General features: G+C 38.1%; 1 protein-coding gene across 2 annotated transcripts in view; it reads left to right on the plus strand.

Moving 5' to 3' along the window:
- MOCOS (molybdenum cofactor sulfurase) overlaps positions 1-22,747 on the plus strand; it is a 208,038-nt gene that overhangs the window by 113,120 nt on the left and 72,171 nt on the right. For both annotated transcript variants that reach the window (XM_063398852.1, XM_063398842.1), the window contains exon 5: positions 8,554-8,630. In XM_063398852.1, coding sequence (XP_063254922.1) covers positions 8,554-8,630 — 77 coding nt within the window. The remainder of the gene's footprint in view (positions 1-8,553; positions 8,631-22,747) is intronic.

A 22,747-nucleotide genomic window follows, 5' to 3' on the forward strand; every position in this document is an offset into this window, starting at 1 on the left:
TGGGTTTGTTGTGACCCAACACAGAAGTCAGCACTTCATCCTGTTAAATCTTATACAATTGGCCTGTCCAGTTGAGTTCATGAGCCCACACCGGGCCTCTGTCTTACATACAGTAGCAGCATTTGAAGTTCTTTTAGTTTTTGGGCGGCCATGAAAGAAAAGCACATCTTTCCCAGATGGTGGCTTCAGGCAGAGTGGTTTAACATGATGGGCCTAAATCACAGCTCCCAATGCATTCTGCCAAACTTGGGTATATATTGCCTCTGAAAATTACCTCTCGAAAGAATTTTTTTGCTAGAGAAAGAAGCTGTCTGTATGACATCAGAGAAGTCTTTTCACATACACACACACACACACCACCCCTCAACTGAGGAAGTAAAATGCTCAGAAGTCTTGCTGACTTCACTTTTACCTGTAGTGGAAATAAAGTTCACGCATTGCAGCAACCCCATCTTCAAGGCACAGACCTTCGTACAGAATGGAGGTCACCCATTGAAAAGCACTCATAGGGATTTCTCTCCATTATCTGATGATAAGTTACTGCTAACTTTTTCTGAGGTCACTGCTCTGGGCCTGCCTCAATGGCACACACAATTAGACAGTGGTATTTTTAGGTGTAGGTTTTTAAGGCTGAATTCATGTTCAAGTGTATCCTTTTTTTCTGCAAATTTTTAAACTGATATTTCAGTTTAAATCTTTAGCCATTTATTACAAAGTTATTCTTTGTCCCCAAATGTACCTGCTTAAGGATGAAAGATTACATCTCAATCTTCATAGGAAGTAAACAAATCTGTTTATACTGAACATAGAAAAATTACTACAGCTGGCCAGATTCTTGCCTATGAAGAATTTACTTCCCGAATGTCTTACATCCTTTCCTTTCTCCTAAGGAGAAAATCAAAAAAAGAGCTTTGAATTTTTATTAATGATTCATTACTCATAGCTGATCAGTGAACGGTTTATGCAAATACACTTTGCAAATTGCTCACTTTAACTATTACTTAGGGTTATATGTGGATGTTCCCTTCCCATGGGAAGCAGAGGTGTGAACATTTGGATTATTGTAATCATGGGAGTATAATGCATATCAATTCTTAAATAATCAGACGGATGCAGAAATCATTTGCAATACTCCTGCTCACACTGAATTGCACCTTAATGGGGTTCTTGTTGATATTAATATGTTACAAGTTAAGATGAATGAGTATAAATTGCTAGCTAACTAGCTGATAGTTGAACATATCATTCTTTGAGGGTAGTTAACCAACAGGCCTCATGTTCCTAAAGACCTAAATTTAATATACCTCAAGGAAATATCCCTTTGTATAATGGAATTTAAAAGAGAAAGATTATTTTTGTTTCTCCCTCTCTGCTGCAGCAATGCAGTGAAAATATATTGGTGTGTTTTGTGAATTTGGAAGGGAACTTTTGGCCTCTGACATGCAGTGCATTGGTTGTTCTGTGACCAATGATTTCTAGTGGGGGAAAAAATAGTTTTGTCATTATTTTACTTTGGAGAGTCCTTGTAGGGGTTTACAGGGGGAGTATGTTGTCCCTGAGATATAATTTATTTGCTGTTTCAGAGCTCGAGGAGCTGATAATCTACGAAATCACAATGTGTCATTCAGACCAATTTGAGTAACATTTTTAAGGTTTGCTAATCTTTTCAGTGCAAATGGGGAAGATTTTTCTAGATATATTTTGTGAGCAAAGTTACCAGCTAGGAGTTCATCAAATTGTATATAAGGGAGAGATGCACAGAGATATTTGAGAAATAAAAACGGATAGATTTATTAATTCGATTTTCTTCTCCACAAGTGACTGGTTTTAGGGCACTGGATCCCCTTTCATTGTATGAGGAGCAATCACTGTTCATGATTGTGTAATGTCCCACAAACACAGGTAAAAAGGAGTTGCTGAAGTGGTGAGAGTAGGTTTATTATTCAAAGGTCTAACATTTGTTATTGCTCTCCCTCCTTTTAAGTTCTTGGCTTACTGTAGTATGCTCCTATGTAGGCAATTACACAAATGTTAGATAATTATGAAAGAATGGTTTAATGGCAGCATGTGTGTCTGTTATAACAGGCTATCTCCTAATTTTATTTACTTGATTCAATGGCATTCACTGTGTGAAACAAAGCTATTCAGTCAAAATGGAGTGTGTACCTGAGGTTAGTCATCTGTGGATCATATCGTTCCAAAGATTTTACTAGTAGAGGATCCAAAAGCCCCCAGAAAGATGCTTGGTCTTGGAGGATGCTACCTTAAGGTTCAGCTTTTGGTGTTAATGTGACCAAGATTTCCCCCAGTTAAGAAAGTGGCTAATACGGTCAACTAGCAAATTGCTAAAAATGAAGAGTATCACCTGTGGGAAACAAAGCCAGACAAAGGGAATAATTTCCTCTGGAAACACACAAATACCCTGGAAAAGTACCTGAGAACTTTGTCTCAGGAGGAGTTGATAAAAGTTCTAAAGAGCAGAGCAGGGCCCTAAAGCCTTTGTAGCCTTAGTAATGATATGATATATTTTGAATTAAAGAAAAGCAAAACAAACATAGCTCCTTCTGCAAATGTTGGGTTTTGATGTTGGAAAGCAGTGAGACCAATTAAAATCTGTTCCCCTGCTAGTATCAGAGATGGCAATTACTAACCTAAGAACATGAATATGACTGAAAACAGTCTGTTCCTACAGCCGTGAGCTTGATACTGTATACCCTTGGTGCTGTTATAATTCCAGAAAATGTCACCTTAGAATAAACATGAATATGTAAAAAATGTAAAAATTGAATTTGCCAGGACAGATGTTTCATGTGGTGGTGATATGGAATAGCTCTGAGAGCTGAAGAATAGGATCTGAATGAACTCCTTTTAAATGCATACCAAGAACCTCTCTGTATTGTTGTACTTTTTAATTAGATGAAAATAAATGAATTGAAAAGATGAAAGAAACTCATGTAACATCTCACTTCAAAGGGCAGCCTCTACTCTTGAGGAGTGTTAAAAAAAAAAAAAAAGAAACAGACAAGCAGTTTATTCAAGAACTATGCGGTCTCTATAGAGTTGCTTTCTTTTTTACCTGCTTTAGAAATTCAGGAATGACTTCCGTTCCTTTGACCTAAATGGAGTCATTACCCTGGTGTAAGGGAGAGTGGCAGCTGGCTGACAGTGATGTTCTCCCTGCGCTCCCTTGTTGCACTTTGCATTGACTCAGCAATGCTCTCAAATGAGCAGGATTATTTTTGACCTTGTGATGGGATTTTTATCAAAGTTTCAGTGCTCTGGCCTGTGTTCTGGATAGAAATTGCACATGTGGAAATGTTCCTTAGCTGCCTCCCAAGGTGAGAACTAGAACGCCAACTACCTCGAGTGTGTACATATCAGTGCATTCCCAGTGCAGCCTGGGAAACAGACAGGAGGAGCTGGAGCTCTGTGCCTAGTCAGAAAGTTATATCGTAGGAATAACTTAAACATGGTGGGACAACTGCTGTTAGTGGAGGATTGTAATAAATAGTTAAAGTCTCTTTCATAAAGACAGGCAAGGAAGAAGAGGAGGCATCGCACTAAGTTAAGGAGAGCCCTGAATGGACAGAAGTCAAGTACAGTGATTATGGAAACCTTATCTAAAGCCTCTGGCTCAAGATCACAAGGTCACCTCCATCTTACAGGAAGCATCTGCTACTGACCTCCAAACCAAGACAGTAAGGCCCACAAAGCAGTATTTGGGTCACCTAAGCAAGCTTCAAGTCACCCAGAACTCTGTTCTTATGGGTGACTTTAACCACCTAAACATTTATTGGAAGAACAAACAATAACCAGCATATCATCTATCAAGTTTTGGAAATGTGTGGAGAACCACTTCCTTACACATATATTAGCTGTGCCAGCCAAGAAAGAGGCACTGGATTTGCCAAGAAAGAGGCATGCAAACCAAGAAAAACTTATTTCATTTATATCTTGGTTAGCAATGGCTTTGTCTGCAGTGATCACAATAGGGTGGAGTTTGAGATCCTGCTGAACATGCTGAAGGTGACTAGTAAGACAAATCGTTTAGATTTTAGAAGGGAAACCTTGTCACCATATTCCAGTATTTAAAAGGTGACTGCAAAGAAGATGGAAACTGTTTTTCAAGGAGTCACATTGGAAATAAGGGAGGTGATGGGTACAAGTAACTCCTGAGGAGATTCTGACTCGATATTCCCAAAGAAAACAATCAGCCATTGGACTAATCTCCTCAGAGAAGTGGCGGATTCCCCAACATTGCACACTTTTAATATTTAGCTGTACAAGATGTTGTGCCATCTTGTCTAGACCATGCTTTTGCCAAGAAAGCTTGGACCAGATGATTCTTGAAGTTCTCTTTTACATGAATCTGTGATTCTATGCACAGGTAGAATGGCTGTGTATCTGGATTTATTTTATCTGGACAAATGAATTGAAAAAAAAACCAAACCAAAACAAAAAAAACCAACCAAACAAAAAAAAACATACCTCCAACAACTCAGTCATTCATCCGCCTGCTAAATAAGTCAGCGTTCCCAATCCAGCAGCAGATGCTTCCATCCAAAACACCTAAAAGTCATGCCTTGGATACTTTTTATATGCAGAATGCTTTATATAATGGAATGTATTTCACCACCTCAGCATTGCTTGATTGGTCTTGAGGGAATTTCTGGAGTCTTGACTTGAGTCAGTGCTGTCCAACTCCAGGGTAATATATTTGCCTTCCACCAAATTTCCTCTAAGTCCTATTTTCAAACATGAAGGGATTTTTTTTAGCCCTTCAGCATTTTATTTCCAGTCACATCTGTCCAGGCCAGAATTCTTGCTATCATATTTTTATGTAAAGGTGACCTGGCTAAGGGCAGGGTGAATTGAAACTGCCCAAGGTGTCCTAGTTCCCTTCTGTGTTTCAGTTGCCCTGAAGTGTGTGATGGTAACTTTATAAAATAGCATTTATACGCAGAAGTGCAACAGAGAAGTGTGGTAACAACCAATTGAATAAAGACTAGCCCATCTCCATCCCTAGGAAGATCCTAAAGGCAGGGCTGCTCACTGTAAAGCAATGGTTTTCTCTTGTGACTCAAAAATTTTTGCTTCTAAAAGCAGAATTTGTGTATGACTTGGAAAGGGAGAGCAATTTATCAGCTTCATAACTCCTGGATAGATTTTAGGCATGCTGCTCTGTTCTTTGTTGTGCCATGAGTTGCTTAGCCAGTTTGTCAGATAACAATTGGATGTGAAATGCTATTAGCACTTCACAAACACAATCAGCTAAGCAACTGAGCTCATCCCAGATGTGATTAAGTGAGATCAATTATAATAAGAACTAGATAAGAGAGGTAAGCTTCTTGTTTCTTGCGTTGGTATTCTGCAGTAATAGCCTTTGTAAGTATCCTTTATACATCATCAGCTGCAAAATCTTGATTACTTCAGGAAGTGAGTTCTAGACCAGCATTCAAATGTTCTTCCTGAACTGATTATTCTAACACTGCAACTGCCACTGAGTGAGGAAACAGTTTATTTGAAGCATCAATTGCACCAAACAGAAAAATAACCATTGAAACCAACGTTTTGCAATTCAAGGAGCATGTTTCCTCAAATACTGTTAAATATTCTGAGGGAGAGCTCTTTGTGTCCCAAGAAGGGAATAGCTGCCCTTTCTAGCATCAAGTTTTGCCATGGCAGTATTGCTATAGCACTTAAGGCTTAATGTGCTAAATATCAGAATTTATACATTATTCCTCAAAATTTTGACATGAAGTTGCACAGAGGTGTTCACTAAATCTGAAGGATACATGTGAAGGTCAAATGCACTGGAAGTAGTGTAAATATATATTTTATAGGAATAACAAAATATTCTTGCATTGTTAATCAGAACTGGAAAGCTGTTAATGTAGGAATAGAGAAGGCCATATGAACAAACAAAATACAAGAGAAGAAATAGTCCATGTCTAAATTATTGAAAGAAGACTTGCCCATATCTTTGAGTAGATATTTTTAGCATTATTTTAATTTCTTTTGTGGCCTCTGGTTCTTGCCATGGAGCTCCCAGGAGGTAATTTTTCTTTTTGCTATACAGAAAGACTAAATGCAGGATGCATATCTTGCCACAACAATTGGGCTGTTCTGGTTTTAGAACATAAAGGTTCTTAACCATAAGAGCATAAGGTTTGACCAAAAACCCACAGGTCTGTTTACTTACCTTTTTTTGTTTGTCTGTTTGTTTGTTTGTGAGAGGATTCCTAAGCTCTGAACTATTTTCATAAAAATATTTAAGATTGGCATGGTCCGTGCATCTCTGCTATTGTGTAGCATTGGATGTACTGCAGTTGTCTGCTTAGTTAATTATCATACGTAATAAACAGAAATACAATTGTTGCCTCACCTTTTACTATGGGTAGGACTCATGTCTTTGACAATCTAGGCTGGCATCTTTGTTGCCCTTTAAAGTTCTTTTCTACAATTTTATTGCTATGATAGTGATAAAATTGTTTGGGATCGTGCAGTCTCCTGGATGGGCTCAGTGCCAGTGTCTCTAATCTGGTCCTGTTCCCAGTGTTTTGTTTTCTTTGCTGGCCACTGTGAGTAACTGAGCAGAGCAGGTCAGTTCCCCTTCACGGATCCTCTCTGTAACCTCTTATTGGCAGGTATGTGGAACTACTGTGACCTTTTCTGCAACCAGTGCAAAAGGTTTCTCTATTCAATTCCAAAACAACTGTTAGCCTCTGCCTTTTTTTTCTTCCTCATCTTCCCACATTTTTTGTGGCTTTTTCGACAGAGTAATGCAGTATCCCTCAGATACTGGTCCACAGGTCTCTGTGAAAATATTCCTGGTGTTCGGTCTCTTTCAAATCACGAACGTCCATTTTACATTTAATCACTGACAACCAGCAAGATTTCTTCTCTAAAGTTCAAGATCAATTACTAATAATTAGTAAGAAAGATTCAGAAATTTCTAGGATGGATTATTTGGCCTATGTTATGTTAAAATATGTGAACATAAGTGGTCTCTTTTGGGCCATTCATCCTTGTAGCAGAACACCACTTTTCTCTTATCACTTGGTTTATAATTATTTGCTGCCTCTATCGTCTTTCATTGCAGCTGAACATATTATCATATGTACACAATATTCTTGCATTTTTCTTTCATATGGACCTTTACCAAAGATTTTTGGAAGGTTAATATGTTCACTTGATGATGTCATTTGCAGTGTTGAAAATATTGGATGACTATAGAAAAATAAAATAGGAAGTAAGAAAAATTATGATAGAAGTAGGAGCCATTATATTATTCTATTGATGTTTATTTTATTGAAGAAAAAGCATTTGATATCTGACATTTTTAAGCTTTGAGCCTTTTCACAAGACATACTTAATTGTGGCACCAGAAGCTTTTAACATGCATTATGAAAAATAACGCATCCAGAAAAAAAAATATAATCCCCTTTTTTATGGTCAAGAGTATGTGTCTTATGTTCCACCTTGTCCACGAATTCTTTAATGTAGATATCATCTGATCTTTCTGAAAAAATCCAAGGACCACCAGGACCCTCTGGAGGTCTCGTCCTCATGGTTGGAGTTTAATTTTAAACTTGAATGATGAAATTTGGGGTGGGTCCATTTCCAGCATTAACTGTTACAGTTATGGGCATAGCTCCTTCCTGAGAGACCTGATGTGACCCCAGGTTCAGCCTTGCAAAGTACTGAGTTCTCTACACTTTTGACTTCATCAGTTCCATTATTCTGCATTCTTCTTCGTGGTGAAGCAAAACGAATGATTTCTCTTTAAAACTTCTTGTGGACTGTGGTGCACACAAAGCCTATATGAAGCTTTTTGATGCTTCCTTGGTGTCCCTACTGGTCCCTTGAATAATTTTGTGCATCAGTTCCTGAATACTTTTTCACCTTGGAGCTTCACTTCCTCCTCTTGGACTGTGGGAATGGCTGCAGTTTTCAGTTTTGAAAAATCTAGTTTTGCTTCTATTTGGTGTTTCCTTTAAAAGATGATGGTAGGGGATGCACCCCTCCCCCTATTCTTGGTCAGTTAAAAATTAATTTTCAGGAGAAGCACGCAGAGGGAGATTTGTTAGTGATCTCTTTGATTCCTCTTTGCACCAGATTACTGGAGCCTTCTAAATCAACTGTGTTAGGTGTAATTACATCGGGGAGGTGGGGGGATGGACACAACTCTCCACCTGTCTTCTCACCTCTTCCTAAATTCCCAGAAGGTAGCTTAAGACGTTGTGACATTAGCTCATGACACATAACTGTTAACCATTACTTTAACATAGATTAGTACATAGTTACTCTACAAAGGAGAAAATTATACTTTTCTGTGTGCAGGCAACTGTTTGTGTGAACCTCTATTGCTTTGAGGAACATATTTTTCCTTCAGAAGACACTGCAAGACTGGGAGATGAATCCTTAAGGGAAGAATTCCCACTCCACAAGTTAGATTCACTGAATGTAAAAAAAGTAACTCTTAAAATAAATTTAAAATCGGTACCACAGCTGCATGTTGTATTTACTGTGCTCGTTTATTCCGTTCTTTAGGTTTGAAGATGGTACAGTCTCTTTTCTTGATATCATTGCTCTGAAACATGGATTTGATGTTCTGGAAAAACTCACAGGTCAGTTAATATAACTCTAATACTGAACACTTCCGTTCTGGATTTATGCTCAGAGCACAGGTTTGATCATATTTATTATGGCTCTAGCTTAATTTTCCTTTCTAGTTTTACTATCTATGTTCATTGTTGTGAAGATGAGACTTCAGTGTATCTGGCTTATTCATATACTCGGTATTGGATTATTCTGGCCTGGTTTAAAAGAAAAAAAAGGGTTCTAGACTGTTCTGGATATGCAAGACTTGAGTACATGGAGCACTTCTCATCTCCCTCACACTCACAAAGATGCAGTAGGAAAGTAACACTAGAAGTTAGCTGAGTGACTCACACTGTTTGAGTCAAACTTAGAAGCTCTTGACGTGGAGCTAACACTGAAGTCCCAAATAAAACTTCAAGCTGATCTTCAGGCCAGAACCTGTATGTGAAGGCTGATACTCATGTGCCATGTGTACTCCAGGATAGACTGCTGCTTGTCTGGCTCAGCACCCCAAATCACAATCTCTCTGTGTTTGCTGCCATGGGTCAGGGACAGATGACAGCTGGCCAGGGAAGCTTGCACCATGGGCTGTGCAGCAGGCTTGTACCACAGCATGTTTCCACATGGGGAATGTGCCAGGTTAACAAAGGATGTTCCTGAAATGGGTTTCTTGATCAGGTGTGTGTATCACTTAACGTGTAGTGTCTGAACCTCCCTTCTCCTGTGCACTCTTCGATTTCCTATATAAAGTCATAAAGGGCATCATGATGTAAAGATGCCCGAGTCCAGAGAGACACTGGCTATGTACTTTTCAGGTTAGTTTAATTTCAGCTAGTGTCTGTGGAGGTTTATTGTCATGATTTATCTGAAGGAATCTGGTTTCTTCTTCCTCACAGTAGAAGGCTTCTGTGAGGAGTATTTTGTTAGATGCTTCAGGTCTTGCTCATGTGGAAATCAATAGCAGTTTCATCCACTTCAATAGTCTGACCAAGCCCAACAAGTAAGGATGCTTTACTTTATGTTGCTCTACATGGAGACCAGGGATCAGTAACCAGCCTTTAGTATATGTTCTTGTAGTACAGAATGTTTCTCAAAAATGTGCAATCTTAAAAAAATGTGTTTACTTTTGAAGAGGGCTTTGGTTTAATGTGTAGGAGCATTGCCTGCCATGAACATGAGAGTTGATGATAGCACCTCCTCTGTTGCATTTCTCATCCATCTTAACCTGTTATTGATACCTATTTTAGCTGAAAAATTGAAAAATCTCCTAGTGCCTGAGGGGAGCACTCAGCCTGAATCTGAATGAAGTGAATAGCAATGGATGACATGGTTGAAGAGAGGCATGAAAAAATAGTATGTTGTGGTCTTCCAGTTGTCAAAGACCTGAATTGGCTTCAAATTTTCATACTTGTAATTCTTCCATAAAAAATGAAAATCAAAAATGTAGGAATATTTATATTTTAAAAATTGAAAAACATTTTCCCCACAGTGCTAAAATGTAGACATATGGGAAAACATAGACTGAAGGAGCAAACGAAGGAAACCTATATGGAGGAGAAAATTTAAAAATTAAATTAAAAAATGGTTTTGACAAACACTGGAATTTTAAAACTTCAGCACTGCTGGTATAGTCTAAGAATTTAATAGTACTAGTTAGATTCTGGAGTGCAACACTGAAAAGTAGAAGTGCCCGCACTGCCTCTTTACAGATATAAGAAATTGCAGAAATCCATAATGGAAGAAAAAATGGAATTCTGTAGAGGATTTTAATCACCACATGATGCAAGAATTTTCCACAAAGTTAAGTTGGTCCTAGACCATTATCCATGACCAAAGATGAATTAAGCTTTTGTTCCAGGTAAGTAGGAACTTTTAACATGTTCATACCAAAATTTTTGTGATTACATTTTTGTGCATGTAAGTAGAAAAATTTCTGTGATGTGTTTTTGTTAATTAGAATTTAATCATACAGAAGGGCAATGAAATAAGCCACTCAAAGGTGATAATAGAACACGGCACAACTACAGGCATATTTGGATTTTTTCCATCATAACATGCATTTCTGTGTGTTGACTTTTCAAAGCTGATGTGAAGGATGGCTCAGCCCTATCAGGTCTCTTGGCTCCTCTGTGCTGGCTATGAGACAAAGGTTGTGGGGCCCCTGCTCTTCAGTTGGTGTAGTCATTGAATGTTCCTGGTACAACTGATGCAACAAGAGATTCAGGGATTTGCAGTTGCCATTTCCTCTCACTGTCCTTTTCTGCCCTGGTAATCATTGACAACATGGAGTTTTGCAGGTTATTTAATTTCTGTCAAAGGCACAGTGTTCCTTTTGAACAGAGATTATTAGCACTTAGGTGTATAAAAGAAAGCCAATGCATGGTGTAGAAGCACTTCGTAATCCAGAAGGACTGCAGATTTGTTTTAACTCTCTTTATGCATATTTCTTCCACTTCAACTGTCAGAGTTTTCAGTCGCAAAATGCACTGTCAAATGTGAATCACTTTTGAATCTCACTTCGCTGTAGCTACTGGAGCATTTGCCTTGCACTCCCTAAACACAAACAATGATTCTCATTCTGCATTGGAATTAGCCTGGAATAGAAACAAGTAAAATAAATTAGATGTTGTTGTTATTAATCGTGCCCTAATGTGTAATAAAGGCACTGCTGAAGTTCTTTGGGGATGTGCTGTAGCTGGATTATTCTTGTGTAATTATTGAAGATAGGGAGGGAAATCACTAACAGAAGGTAACTCAGAGTTCCGGTGTTGGTCAGTGTTGTGACACATACAGATCAGTTTCCGACTCTGGTATCATCTGAATGCATCCTTGACCCGTCTGAACTTCCATTTAGAACAAGGTGTATTTCCTGCCAGAACTGCGTAAGGACGTGCATATGGTATTTAAATCATTCCCAGAAGTCTTACATCTATATGATTTTTAAACTTATGGTTTATGGTATGTATTTTTGTTAGTAAATTTTCAACTGCTTTAAAAATGGAACTAAGGCACATCATTAGTGCCTTATTGTTACAAGGTTTACTTTGATCATAGTGTCTGTTCAGGAAACATTAATTCACTTCAGAAGAAAATATGTATGGGAAGAAATTTTAAAATGCAGACTAAGTCTCCTGAGGTTGATGAACTGAAAGTTATTTTTAAATTCACCCAATGCTTGATTGGTTGTTGGAGAGTAAAGGTTATTTTGGCTTTCATAAAGACAATTGTACCCAGAAACAGCCAAAGAAAAAGGTAGTGCAGGATGTTAAATAGTGATGGTAACTTAGTTTTTTAACTTGGTCTTTGGAACTTCTGTTGAGTTTTGCCCTGCTCCATCAAGGACTGGTTGCAGTTGGTGATGGGATGTATGGCAGCCTGCATTTAATAGTACTGCACAGATTCTCATGTGTGTTGTGTTTAAACACTTAAGGTTATATAAATCATCTCATTTAGGGGCTAGAAAAAAAAATTCTTCTAAGTAAGATTGTCAGGGATTACTGGGATTGCTTTTGTGTTGAGTTTGTGGTGTCATCCTGCTCATGTCTGGTCACATCACCTGATCTTTAGCCATGGGTGTGATGCTTGTGTATTTTACTGCTTTCATCCTTAGTGCTGCTTTCATTCATAATTTTCATGGATCTGGGGGTTCACTAATGTGAACACCAACTGTACAGTCTCAATATTTTGCAAGTGTGCATATCCATCTTTCTACATGTGAGATTATATAAGAAAGGTGGTTTTCCTGCCTTACATCAGATGGTTGCTGCAAAAATAAACCATGACCTACTGATGAGTCAGAACCTCTACAGGGGAATTACCTGCACTTGTTCTGTTCCCGGTTTGCAACACTGTGTTATCTGTAAGGACCTCATCTGTGTGGACTCTGCTGAGTGCTTCCATTGAAGTCAACAGGGCCATGGAAAATACTTTGGCCTGGGAGCTAGGCGAGGAATTGGGATACTTGAGTTCCTTTCCTCAGCCACACAATTTACTTGACATTTGTTAAATCACATAAATACTAATCTTAAGGGAAACAGGGTGTTAGGTAACCAAATACATTTTCAGATCTGCATTTAACCTCTGGATGGCATTTACCTTATCTTGCTGTCAACACTGATGTCTGAGGAACTATTTTGATTCCCACTGAAATAAGTGGAACAGACGAGTGGAACTTCACCAGCCTGATCCCTCTGAATTTTTTTTGAAATTTAGAATGAGAGGAGTTACAGCCAGCAATAGCAGCTCTCTTTGTCTATTAAAGAAGCTTAGATGATTAGCTTAGTGTGGTATAGGGCATTTCTTTAAATTTATATAACTTTCCTGCTAATGATTCTTTTGGGACTAGAAAACTGAACTGTCAGATTAGTTAAGATGGAAATAGTGGTTTGTTTTTGGTTTGGGTTTTTTTTTCTTCCCTTAGATATAGCTTCTTTTGAGCAGGGCAGAGTCTACATTTCCTGTAGCTGAAATAAACCAGTAAAGCATAACAGGAAATGTTCTGGAAGAACCCTGAGGAGCATGAAGTGAGATTTTCTATTTGTGAACCTTTATCTGTCCATTACTCTAGGAGTGATTTCTGATTTCCAACATATATTTCATGCTTCAAATCCAGGTTTATTCAGGTAGATGTTGCTTTCTCTGAGGGGGAAAGACAGTCTGACAGCAAACTATCCTGCAGAGGCAAAAAAAATTCTGTCTCCAGGGTGAAAATCTGTCTGTTATGGTAAAGAAAAAGATGTCTTATATAAAGAATGTGTGTGTACAGCTGATTTCAGAAGTCTGTGGTGGTTTTCATTTTCAAATGACTAGTTAAAGCAGATTATGAGGAAAGAAAACTCAGTTGGTTCTTTTGCATCAAAAGAAGCCATTGTTGGGACTGTGGTTAATTTGTTAGGAAGAACATGCTCAACTGAGCACACATTTAATAATGACTACGGATGAAATTAAAACAATTACAGAGGCAGTATTATTACAAAGTGATGAAGGAGGTGAGGCAGTCTTCTGCAACTGCCTGGAAGTGCAGCCAAGCACATACAATGTGTTTGGAAAGAAAGTTTGGATTAATGAATGGGGGCTACATTTTATACTGTGGATACAGAATCTGTTCCCAGTTCTGCCTAAGGTAGCATGGTGAAATCCATCACTTCCAGGAAATAAATGTTGTATCTCCCCATTGAGAGACAATGACTGTAAGACCAAGTCTTCAATAAAGGCCATAGGAATATTAACACCAGTGAAGTGTAATGAAACTGAGATCTACTCATTCCTACAATGATGCAGCATTGCCTACATTTGGCCAAAGGATATCTTGGAGAAGCACTTTCTGTCTGTAATAACTTTTTCCCAAGATCATTTTCTGTGTCAGATCTGGTTAGGACCTGAAGGACTTCTCATTTTCATTACAAAGTTGTCATTATCACTGCTAAGAGACAAAGTCCTATGAAACCATCTTTTTCAAAGGAGATCTGAAGTGACAGCTTTTAGGCTTGGGTGCAGATCTTCCAATGACTTTTTAATGCCTCAAGTGATTGATTAGGTGAGGAACCTTGTTATTCTTAGAATACCCTTTTGGAATGAGGGGAGAAATCTAGTTCAGCTGTATTCTTAAAACATGCGTATGAAATATTTAAGAATTGTCTCTGTATAGTTCCAACTAAAATCTGGAAGGGAAATGGCCAATAAAATTACAAATAAATTAATTCCATTACAATTTAAACAGGGTATGTATTGCTAATTATTTTTTGACACATCTTGATATACTAACAAGGAAATACAATGTTACCTAGTGGATACTAATTTCCTTTACTGATAAGGTGAACAATTTTCTTATTAACATGCACCTGGAAAATGAACCTTGACATGGTGGTGAAATAATTCAGTTTTATGAAAAACTAAAACATATTGGTATTAGAGAAGGATCAGTGTTTTGGCATTTGGGGAAATAATCTGGCTGGTATTAAGGATGCTCACTCACTTCAGCCATCCCTCAGAGATCTCAGGGTCCCACTCTAGTGTGTGCTGGCTACCGTGGCAAGGATTACCTTAGTTCATTTAGTACATTTTTAATTTCCTAGCTAACTGGATCCAACTGTTTCAGCCCTTCATGCAACACAGAAATTTTATGCTAAATCCAAAGGGGCTAAATTAAAGCGAAATGAAATTTGCATATCGTGTAAAACTCCACTTGTTCAGCAGATCCAGCTTATATGGTACTAATCACAAGCACTAGACAGAGTAAATCCTCTTGAAGTCACCCTGGGGTTAAGTCAAATGCTTTACACTCTTTGACACATACCCATGAAATATGTAATCAAGTCTGTTTGACGTCCTCTCCTAATTATGTGTGTGTATTTTAAGCAGATGCTTTTCCAGCTGATCTGTGCCTTTTGAGATTTTTTTTTCATTATTAATCAGAAAATCATGCTGTATGTTAACGGCAAGTGCCAATTATGAGAAACTAATATTAGTTTCTTTGCTTAGATGCTGTGCTTTTGCAAGTAAGACCATTGCCAAATAACATATAGATGTAAAGAAAATATAAGAACCTCTGAATGTTCTCCATCAGAGGCATAATTATTCTACGATGCATTGCACTATTTCAGCCTAAAACTAAAATTTATTTTTGCATATAATGGCTTTTTAGTTTGAGGCAAAAAAAAAATAAATAAAGGAGTTCTCTGTTGAAAGGAGGATGGACTGCTTGTTTTCACAAAAGTTAGGATTTAAATGATAAAAACATTTTTCCTGAAGACTCTACACTCATCATTTCTGTCAAGAATGTATAAGCATAGCCTTTCCTGAGTCTCCTTAGTCAGTGAGATAATATCAGGAGACGAATTCAATATTTAACTAAGTTGGGAGTCACTGAGTTTTAAGTAAATGCCATTTTTATTGTGACTATGTAAAAGTAGTCTTCAGAAAGGACTAGTGACCTAGTTGGTTCTACCCTGCTCTTCAGCTGAGGAAAACTTCCACTTCCATTTCACTGAAGTTTCTAACTGAGTATTTTCCCTTCAGTGTATTTAGCAGAGACATCTACTGGCAAATTGTTAACTGGCATTCTCCTCCTCAGGTCCGACAATGCCATTTCTTAAATCTCTGAAGGAGATACTTGCTAATATGGAAATGACTGCTTTGAAGCTTTTAGATGTGCTGCAGCATTAAATTTATTATTTGGGAAGAAGCGTTAAGTAGTATAGCAACAGATACAAAATCAATAAAGGCAAAATAAAATTTTCCTATTTTCTTGCTAATGTTACTTCCTGTTGAGCTGCCAAACTACTTTTAGCAGAAATGTGCATATCAGAGAAAAGGAGTTTATGATCCATTATAGATGAGCAGGACTAATTGCAAATCATGTAATAATTGTCATCAGTCTCCATTGATTTTGATTCAGTCAATATAAAATGGAAAGAAGGAAACCACAGGATATAATTGGAAGAGCTGTTTTGCCTGCAGGGACTGATTTCATTCTAATGCTTGCTCTACAGTTGCAGTTTGTTTTTTCAATAAAGATCTACCTCAGCTGTCACCTTTACCCAGTTGTTAATGGCTCTCAATAGAGCCATTCGAGATATGGGTTCAGCTCTTGTGCACTACCTGCTCTAGTTGGGGTTTAAACACTTAGAGGCTGTCAGGGTGGAACGAGACTCACACAAACAGAGCTACCAGTAAGTCCCTCTTGGGCTTAGGCCCTGGAGGAACCCCTGGGAATATACCTGGCAGCTTTGCCTCTTCTTCAGTTCAGCCTTGCTACCCCCAGGAGAAGCTCACATACCTTGGCGTGGGCATAGCCTTGCAGATGTGCAACAGCAGAACTGAAAAGACACAGATCATTGATTACATGGCCCCAGCAAAAGGTCTTCAGTATTTCAAAATTAGCCTTTGCATTTTTGGGTAACCTGTGGATTCAAGACACTAAGTAGCATCTCCTCCATCCAGTTGGAGTGGGTACATTTTCTCACAATCACTACTGGTAAAATATATTTAAAAGTCTTATGTAAGGCGCTCAGATAAGTGATTTTTTTCAGATTGGCTTCATTCAAGTAAAAGGTCCTTATTCTCTGAACCTACTCATCCTACTGAACCTAATTTGGACATTTATGTGCTACATTCCTACAAACATTCATTTTATATTACTCTGTTTATATGCATTTGTAATGCCATTTCAGGTCGGTTATGCTTTCAGGACTCTGTGTGTATCTTGCTAATTCCAGATTTGAGATCCATACATCTGCTCATCCATATCACACCTACTATTCCCCCATTTTCATCCACATCCTAAATTCCATGAAAGGAAGACTTTACTGGGCAATGTATCTCAATTTGTAAGCTGCTTTAATTGCAATTGTTGCAATTCTGTAATAGCTGGGAAAATATTTTTGAATGTTTGTCCCTCCTTTCTTCTTTCCTTAGTTGTTTCCACAAGCAAACTATGTTGAGTGTTGTCGCAGGTGCTAGTGTGAACCATCTTTATGTTAGGAGGACTTTGCTACCATAACTACACTGGCAAAACCTTTAAGGAACAAAAGGCTATTTGCTTTTGAGTGTCCAGCAGCGCAACTCAGTATTTCAATTATGATGCTCAAGCATTTGAACAGTTTTCATAGAAAAGTTTTGGAATCGCTGTCCCTGGAAGTGTTCAAAAAAGGCTTAGGTGTGTTGCTTAGGGATATGGTTTGGTGGTGGATTTGGAAGTCATGGGTTAATGGTTGGACTCGATCTTGGAGACCTTGTCCCACCTTAATGGTTCTATGATTCTTTGATATAAACTGCCACAGTTTATGGATGTTAGTGGAGACATGGTAGTTGATGCCACCTACCCCTAAATCTTTGGTGAAGATTGGACATTACTTGAAAAGCTGTCATTTATGGGTGGGTTTCACAGACATCTTCAGAGTACAGACCCATAACAATTAAACTAGTTTCAGTCCTTGGGCATGGCTAGTTCACACTTTAAAAGAACTTCATCCCAGAAATTAGAGAGCGAGGCTAGGGATCACAATTATTGAGCTGGTTTTATTTATGAAAATAAGTTTTCATAAATTTTGGCAACACTGCAGTGGTATGATCTTCCTTCTATACTGTATAAAGAAAAATTGGAGTAAATTGATTCTAGGTGAATGAGTAGACAGCAGGGTGGGTTGGATGCTCACACATTTGTGTTTGAGCCTGTTTTGGGAGGGTGGTTGAAGTCTGCCTTGAAAGGGTTTTTTTTCAATATAGTTCACATAATTAAAAAAATTATTTATTTTCCTTCTTGTGGCTATATGTTAAGCTGTGAAATTCAGCGTCTAGTTAGTAGAGAACTGGGACCCAAGCATGAGCAATTTGCTTTCTAAAGTATATCAAAAATTGTTATGTGGGCAACTGAAAGCAACAGGCCAGTGCCTTTTCAGGGTGCTTCTAGGTGCCTGTTTTTAATTTTTTACATTTATTTTTCCCTTTTTCCCCTCTTGATATTAGTGAAAGTTTTGTTGTTGTCATTTTTGTAGAGTTTTGGAAATGGTATCATGTCTGTTAATAGAGATGTCTCAAACTGTTTTTTCAACTCATTTTCAATTGGAACAAGTGTCATTAGACTTTTTTTTGTTGTAATCTTTTTCTTTTCTCCACTGTTTTTATTGTCTGGTGTGAGAATATTTACTTTTTTTTTTCAGATAAATAAGGTCTTCTAGAGAGACATGAAACTCAGATTTTACTTAAGCTCTGGTTTGCATGATCTGCTAATTCACTATCATCACTACTGACTAAGTGAACTAGAGATGTCTGTTTCCAGATACCCCCCTGCCCAAATCTTGGCCAGAGTTGATGCCTAGAGACTGAGCAGTCAGTGTACCTACTTCTGAGCTCAGGCAGATGGCAGCCCAACCTACTAACTGAAGTTTCATCCACCTCTATCTCCACAAATAAAAATCACGAAACCCTCCAGCAGAATGATTGAACTCAAAATCCTTGTTAGGGATGTGGGTGCCAGAGTTTGCCATTTCTGCCTGCTTTTCTGTAGCCAGAGTGCCATGTAGGCTGAAAGAAGCTTCTAAGCAGAGGCTTGAAGTATATGTCAGTAGAAGCTAAAAAACATGAGTAAGGTCCAAAGGCAGTAGAGACATAAAGCCTCTGGTAATTTTATGTTAACATGGTATGGGTGGAGAAGGGAAGCTCGATGTACTGTCTTGCAGAGTAATATGGAAGATACTTAAGTGCCACCCTATAAATCAGATGTTTATTACAATCTAAATTGTGTAATGCAGTCCTGATTGCCTCACCACCACACAGGATGCTCAGCAATGAGCAGCAGCACAAACGAGTGCTCATATAAACAGAGACTAAAATAATCACTGGCATCCTTTGGTGACATGCCTCTGCTTATCAAGAAAAAAAAAAGGAAGCTTGTCTGGACTTAAACCCCTGTTTAGCAGAACACAAATCTCTGTGTTTTCCCACATATCTTTGGTTTTACAGCATTTGTTGTATTTGAAGCATTCCCATAATGCCTCCTGTTCCTGCTGTTCCACAGGGCATTTACTATTCTTAGAAAAAAGTCCCCAGCAGAATTGGACCAGTGTTCAAGAAGCAGGGGGTGGAAACAGGGAAAGAAACTGTGAGGACAATCCAATTGTTCCAATGCCACTTGATTCAATAAGAACAATAACATTAAAAGGATTTGGGGTCTGCCAGCTGCTGTTGTCTGAATAATTTACCATGTGTGCAAAAGATCGATAAGGGGGCCTTGAGCTAGCCAAAAGGCACTGTTGATCTGGGCAGTCAAACTGCTGGGTACATCCAATTATTAAAGAAAACGATGAAGTTCAAACTCCAGAATATCTGTCTCTTGATGTGGGTAATGCATGTGAATGTTTGGATTGTGGAAGATTAATTGTGAGAAACATAATGCGAAGATAATGATTACCCAGTTAAGTGGGTTGACATATTTCTATCAATCACTTTCATTAAATTACTAAGTCACTTATCTGTCTTTGGCATTAATACACACTACATGACTAGTAGACATTATATTGGTAACAAGTCTGGAAGGAATTCTTACCCTTTTCAAGAAGTATCAGCTAAGCAAACTAGATAGCTCTGTGCACCCATCACATACTGACAATGCAAAAGGTTGAACCAGCCTCACTGTAACTTGAGCAACCCCATTAAGGGGTGCACAATTTGACCCAACATCATGAAATTTTGAGAAGAAACCATAACTTTTTCATTACGTTCTGAGATTTTTTGCTCCCATAAAACAGCAGTTCTATATAGGTAATTTTGTGTGTCTATATTGTGTGTGATTTACAACTGTGTTTTATCTTCTACATTGCAGCAAGCTAAAATACAACTGGCAACTTTCAAAGCACTGGCTTTGACAGGCCTCCAAATTATTTCACTGTCCAACATGAAAGATCTCAAGTCATGCTGTATGTTTAGCAGAAGGTATTGTTGAGAAAGGTATGTGGCTGGCTTCCTGAGTTGTGGTTGGAGAGACCTGGGGAGGAGCATCTCTTGTCAGCTAATCAGGGGATAACAGGATCAGGCCAATGGCTGCATCCAGCACAATTGGTTCACCAGAGCAGCTGTTCTTGGGGCTAGAGGCTGTGTGTTCTGCTGGGTCTCCATTCCACCACAACTTATATTCCCATTTTTTCCAAATACAGAGGATGAGGTTTCCAGCTACTTAGTTGGTGGAAGCACAGGCAGTAGGAGTTTCAGGACAGTATAACAGAGCAAAGGAGATTCTGAAGTGCTGCCAAATGGTTAGGGGCAGGAAGTACATCAGACATTCCAAATAGAAAACTGATGTTAAAAAAAGTAAGAGTGGAGGGGTTTTTGTTCTATTTTTTTTTGTTGGTTTCTTTTTCATTGAATTCCAAAGGGAAAAAAACTTGCTGTGATTTGATGCTCATAAAATGCAAAACCAGTGGGGGACACAATTAACAGATTGCTGGGATTTGTGAGGTGAAACAAGAAATAAATTTGGCTCATGGGTTTTAGTAGCCCAAAGATGTTTTTATGTCATCCTTTCTTATACTTGTGGTGTCAGAATGAGATAAAGTGTGGTAAATTTTTGCCAGTGTGGGAGCTGCTAGAAGTTTCTGGGAGAGAGGAGCATATGTAATACCACAGTAACAAAGGGCGAACATCAAGGACAAATTACTCCATTAGACAACACAGGCATGTAGTCTTTAGTATAAAGCATTGTAGGGAGAGCAGCTGATAGAGAGAAAGAGAAATATCAGGATGGATCGGAATAAAGCCCAGAAATTAGATCTATTACTGTTTCTCTGAAGTATTATTTACAACATAGTCAGATCACCAAATGATGTAAAGTGATTTATGGCCTAAAAATATTAATGGAATTAGTACAGCTGAGCATCATCAGGAATCTGTCCACTAAAGTCTCCACCACCCCTGTAAAAACAAGAGTGAATTCCCATCTGTTGCATTAAGCTTGCCTAAGCACCATGCATCATCCAAATGGCAAGCAGTGACTAAGCAATGTCGTATTTTAATGAATATTCAAACATAGATACATTATTTTATTTCTGTTGGCTTTTTAATTTTCTAATGCCTTTCAAGGTCTGTGCATCTGGAAGGGGGAGAGAGACGTTTGCTCTTAGAGGAAAAAAAAAAAAGGCACATTGCCATTTCATTTCTTTGTAGAGGTTCGTAATGCGATTACCAAAATGTGAATAACAATCAAATAATGCAGAGGCTTATTCCCTATGGGTAGCAAAAATAAGTTTCAGTCAAATGTTTCCGGCAGAAATCTCAAATTTGTCATGCAAAGTACTTCTCTGCATTCAAACATAATGTATTTATGTGACTCAGAAACATCAAACATTAGGATAAATAGCCAGATTATAAGTAGAGTCCGCTTATGAAATGATTGGAATAGAAGTGCAATTAATGAAACTGGCAAAATGGTTATGAAGCAGTGTTAATGCCTTGAGATTTAAAGAAAACATCCAGATCTGCTTTACAGCACATGGTTGAAGAGACATTAGAGTCTCTTCAATTAGAGATTGCTTGCATTCTGTTAACAATCTTTGACTTTTTTGTGTTTGTGACTTAAAATCACATGAAAAGGAAGTTAGAAGCAATTTTTGGAAAATTCTCCTGTGCTCAAATTTTAAGAGGAGCTGAGGCCCGAGGGGCCAAGGGGAAGAAAATTAAAAGATTGGCAACATCATCAATGCTTTCCATCTACCTAAAAGCCAGTGTAACACTACATAGTTAAAAAAACTAAAATAAACCCAAATAAAACAAGACAAAAAAAAAAAAAAAAAAAAAAAAAAAAAAAAAAAAAAAAAAAAAACAACCAAAAAAAAAAAAAAAAAACAAACACACCAAAACAGGAGTAGGGAAGAACAGTGAGTTCATATATCTGACAAAAGGGCTGCTTTGACCTCCTTATCCCTATTTTTCCAAAACCACTTACCTGGCAGAAGTGTTCTCTTAAGTTGCTGCAGGATTTCTTTCCCCCAGATGATCTGTTGAGTTTCTGTCTCCTCACTTGCTTTCTCTGCATCCTTGGAAAGGAATGGATATAGTCTGAGATACCTGGATTGGATCTACTGGTGTTTGTGAGAGGTTAGGTAGGAGTGGCTAAAGCATATGAAATGGCAAGTTTTAATTATTGTGTGGATCCTGTGTTTCTGGGGCTGCAAGGATACATGTTTGGGAAAAACAACAGGAGTAAGCATTGCCCTCTCTGTGTTAGTCTGTGTGGATGTGGTTCTCTACTGGGCAGATATTTTGTTGATGTGCATCAACAGTCTGTGATCAGTGAATTGATATTTCAGCAGATTTTGTTAGTTTTCTGTGTCCATCAGCTAGTGGTGATGAGATAAACATTTTAATTTTGTAAAGCCCTTGGAGAGAATGTTTAAGCAGAAATTCCAGAGGGCGGCACTAGGCTCAGTTACCATTGTCTGATGGCAGAGGCTGATGTTACTTTTAAGCAGTGAGAAGTGCTGAGATTGATCTTCCTATTGCTGGAACCTCTGACACTACCTTTATGGAGAATTTGTTGTGGCTGTTCTTACTGTTTTGTTTCTTTTTTTTCCTCTGGTTTTATTAATTATTAGTATATCAATAAAACTTGATTAGCAGTAGCTGAAAGTTTTGAATTTACCATACTGTACTA

The sequence above is a fragment of the Prinia subflava genome, chromosome 1 (genome assembly GCF_021018805.1).
Source record: "Prinia subflava isolate CZ2003 ecotype Zambia chromosome 1, Cam_Psub_1.2, whole genome shotgun sequence".
In the NCBI taxonomy this organism is placed as follows: domain Eukaryota; kingdom Metazoa; phylum Chordata; class Aves; order Passeriformes; family Cisticolidae; genus Prinia; species Prinia subflava.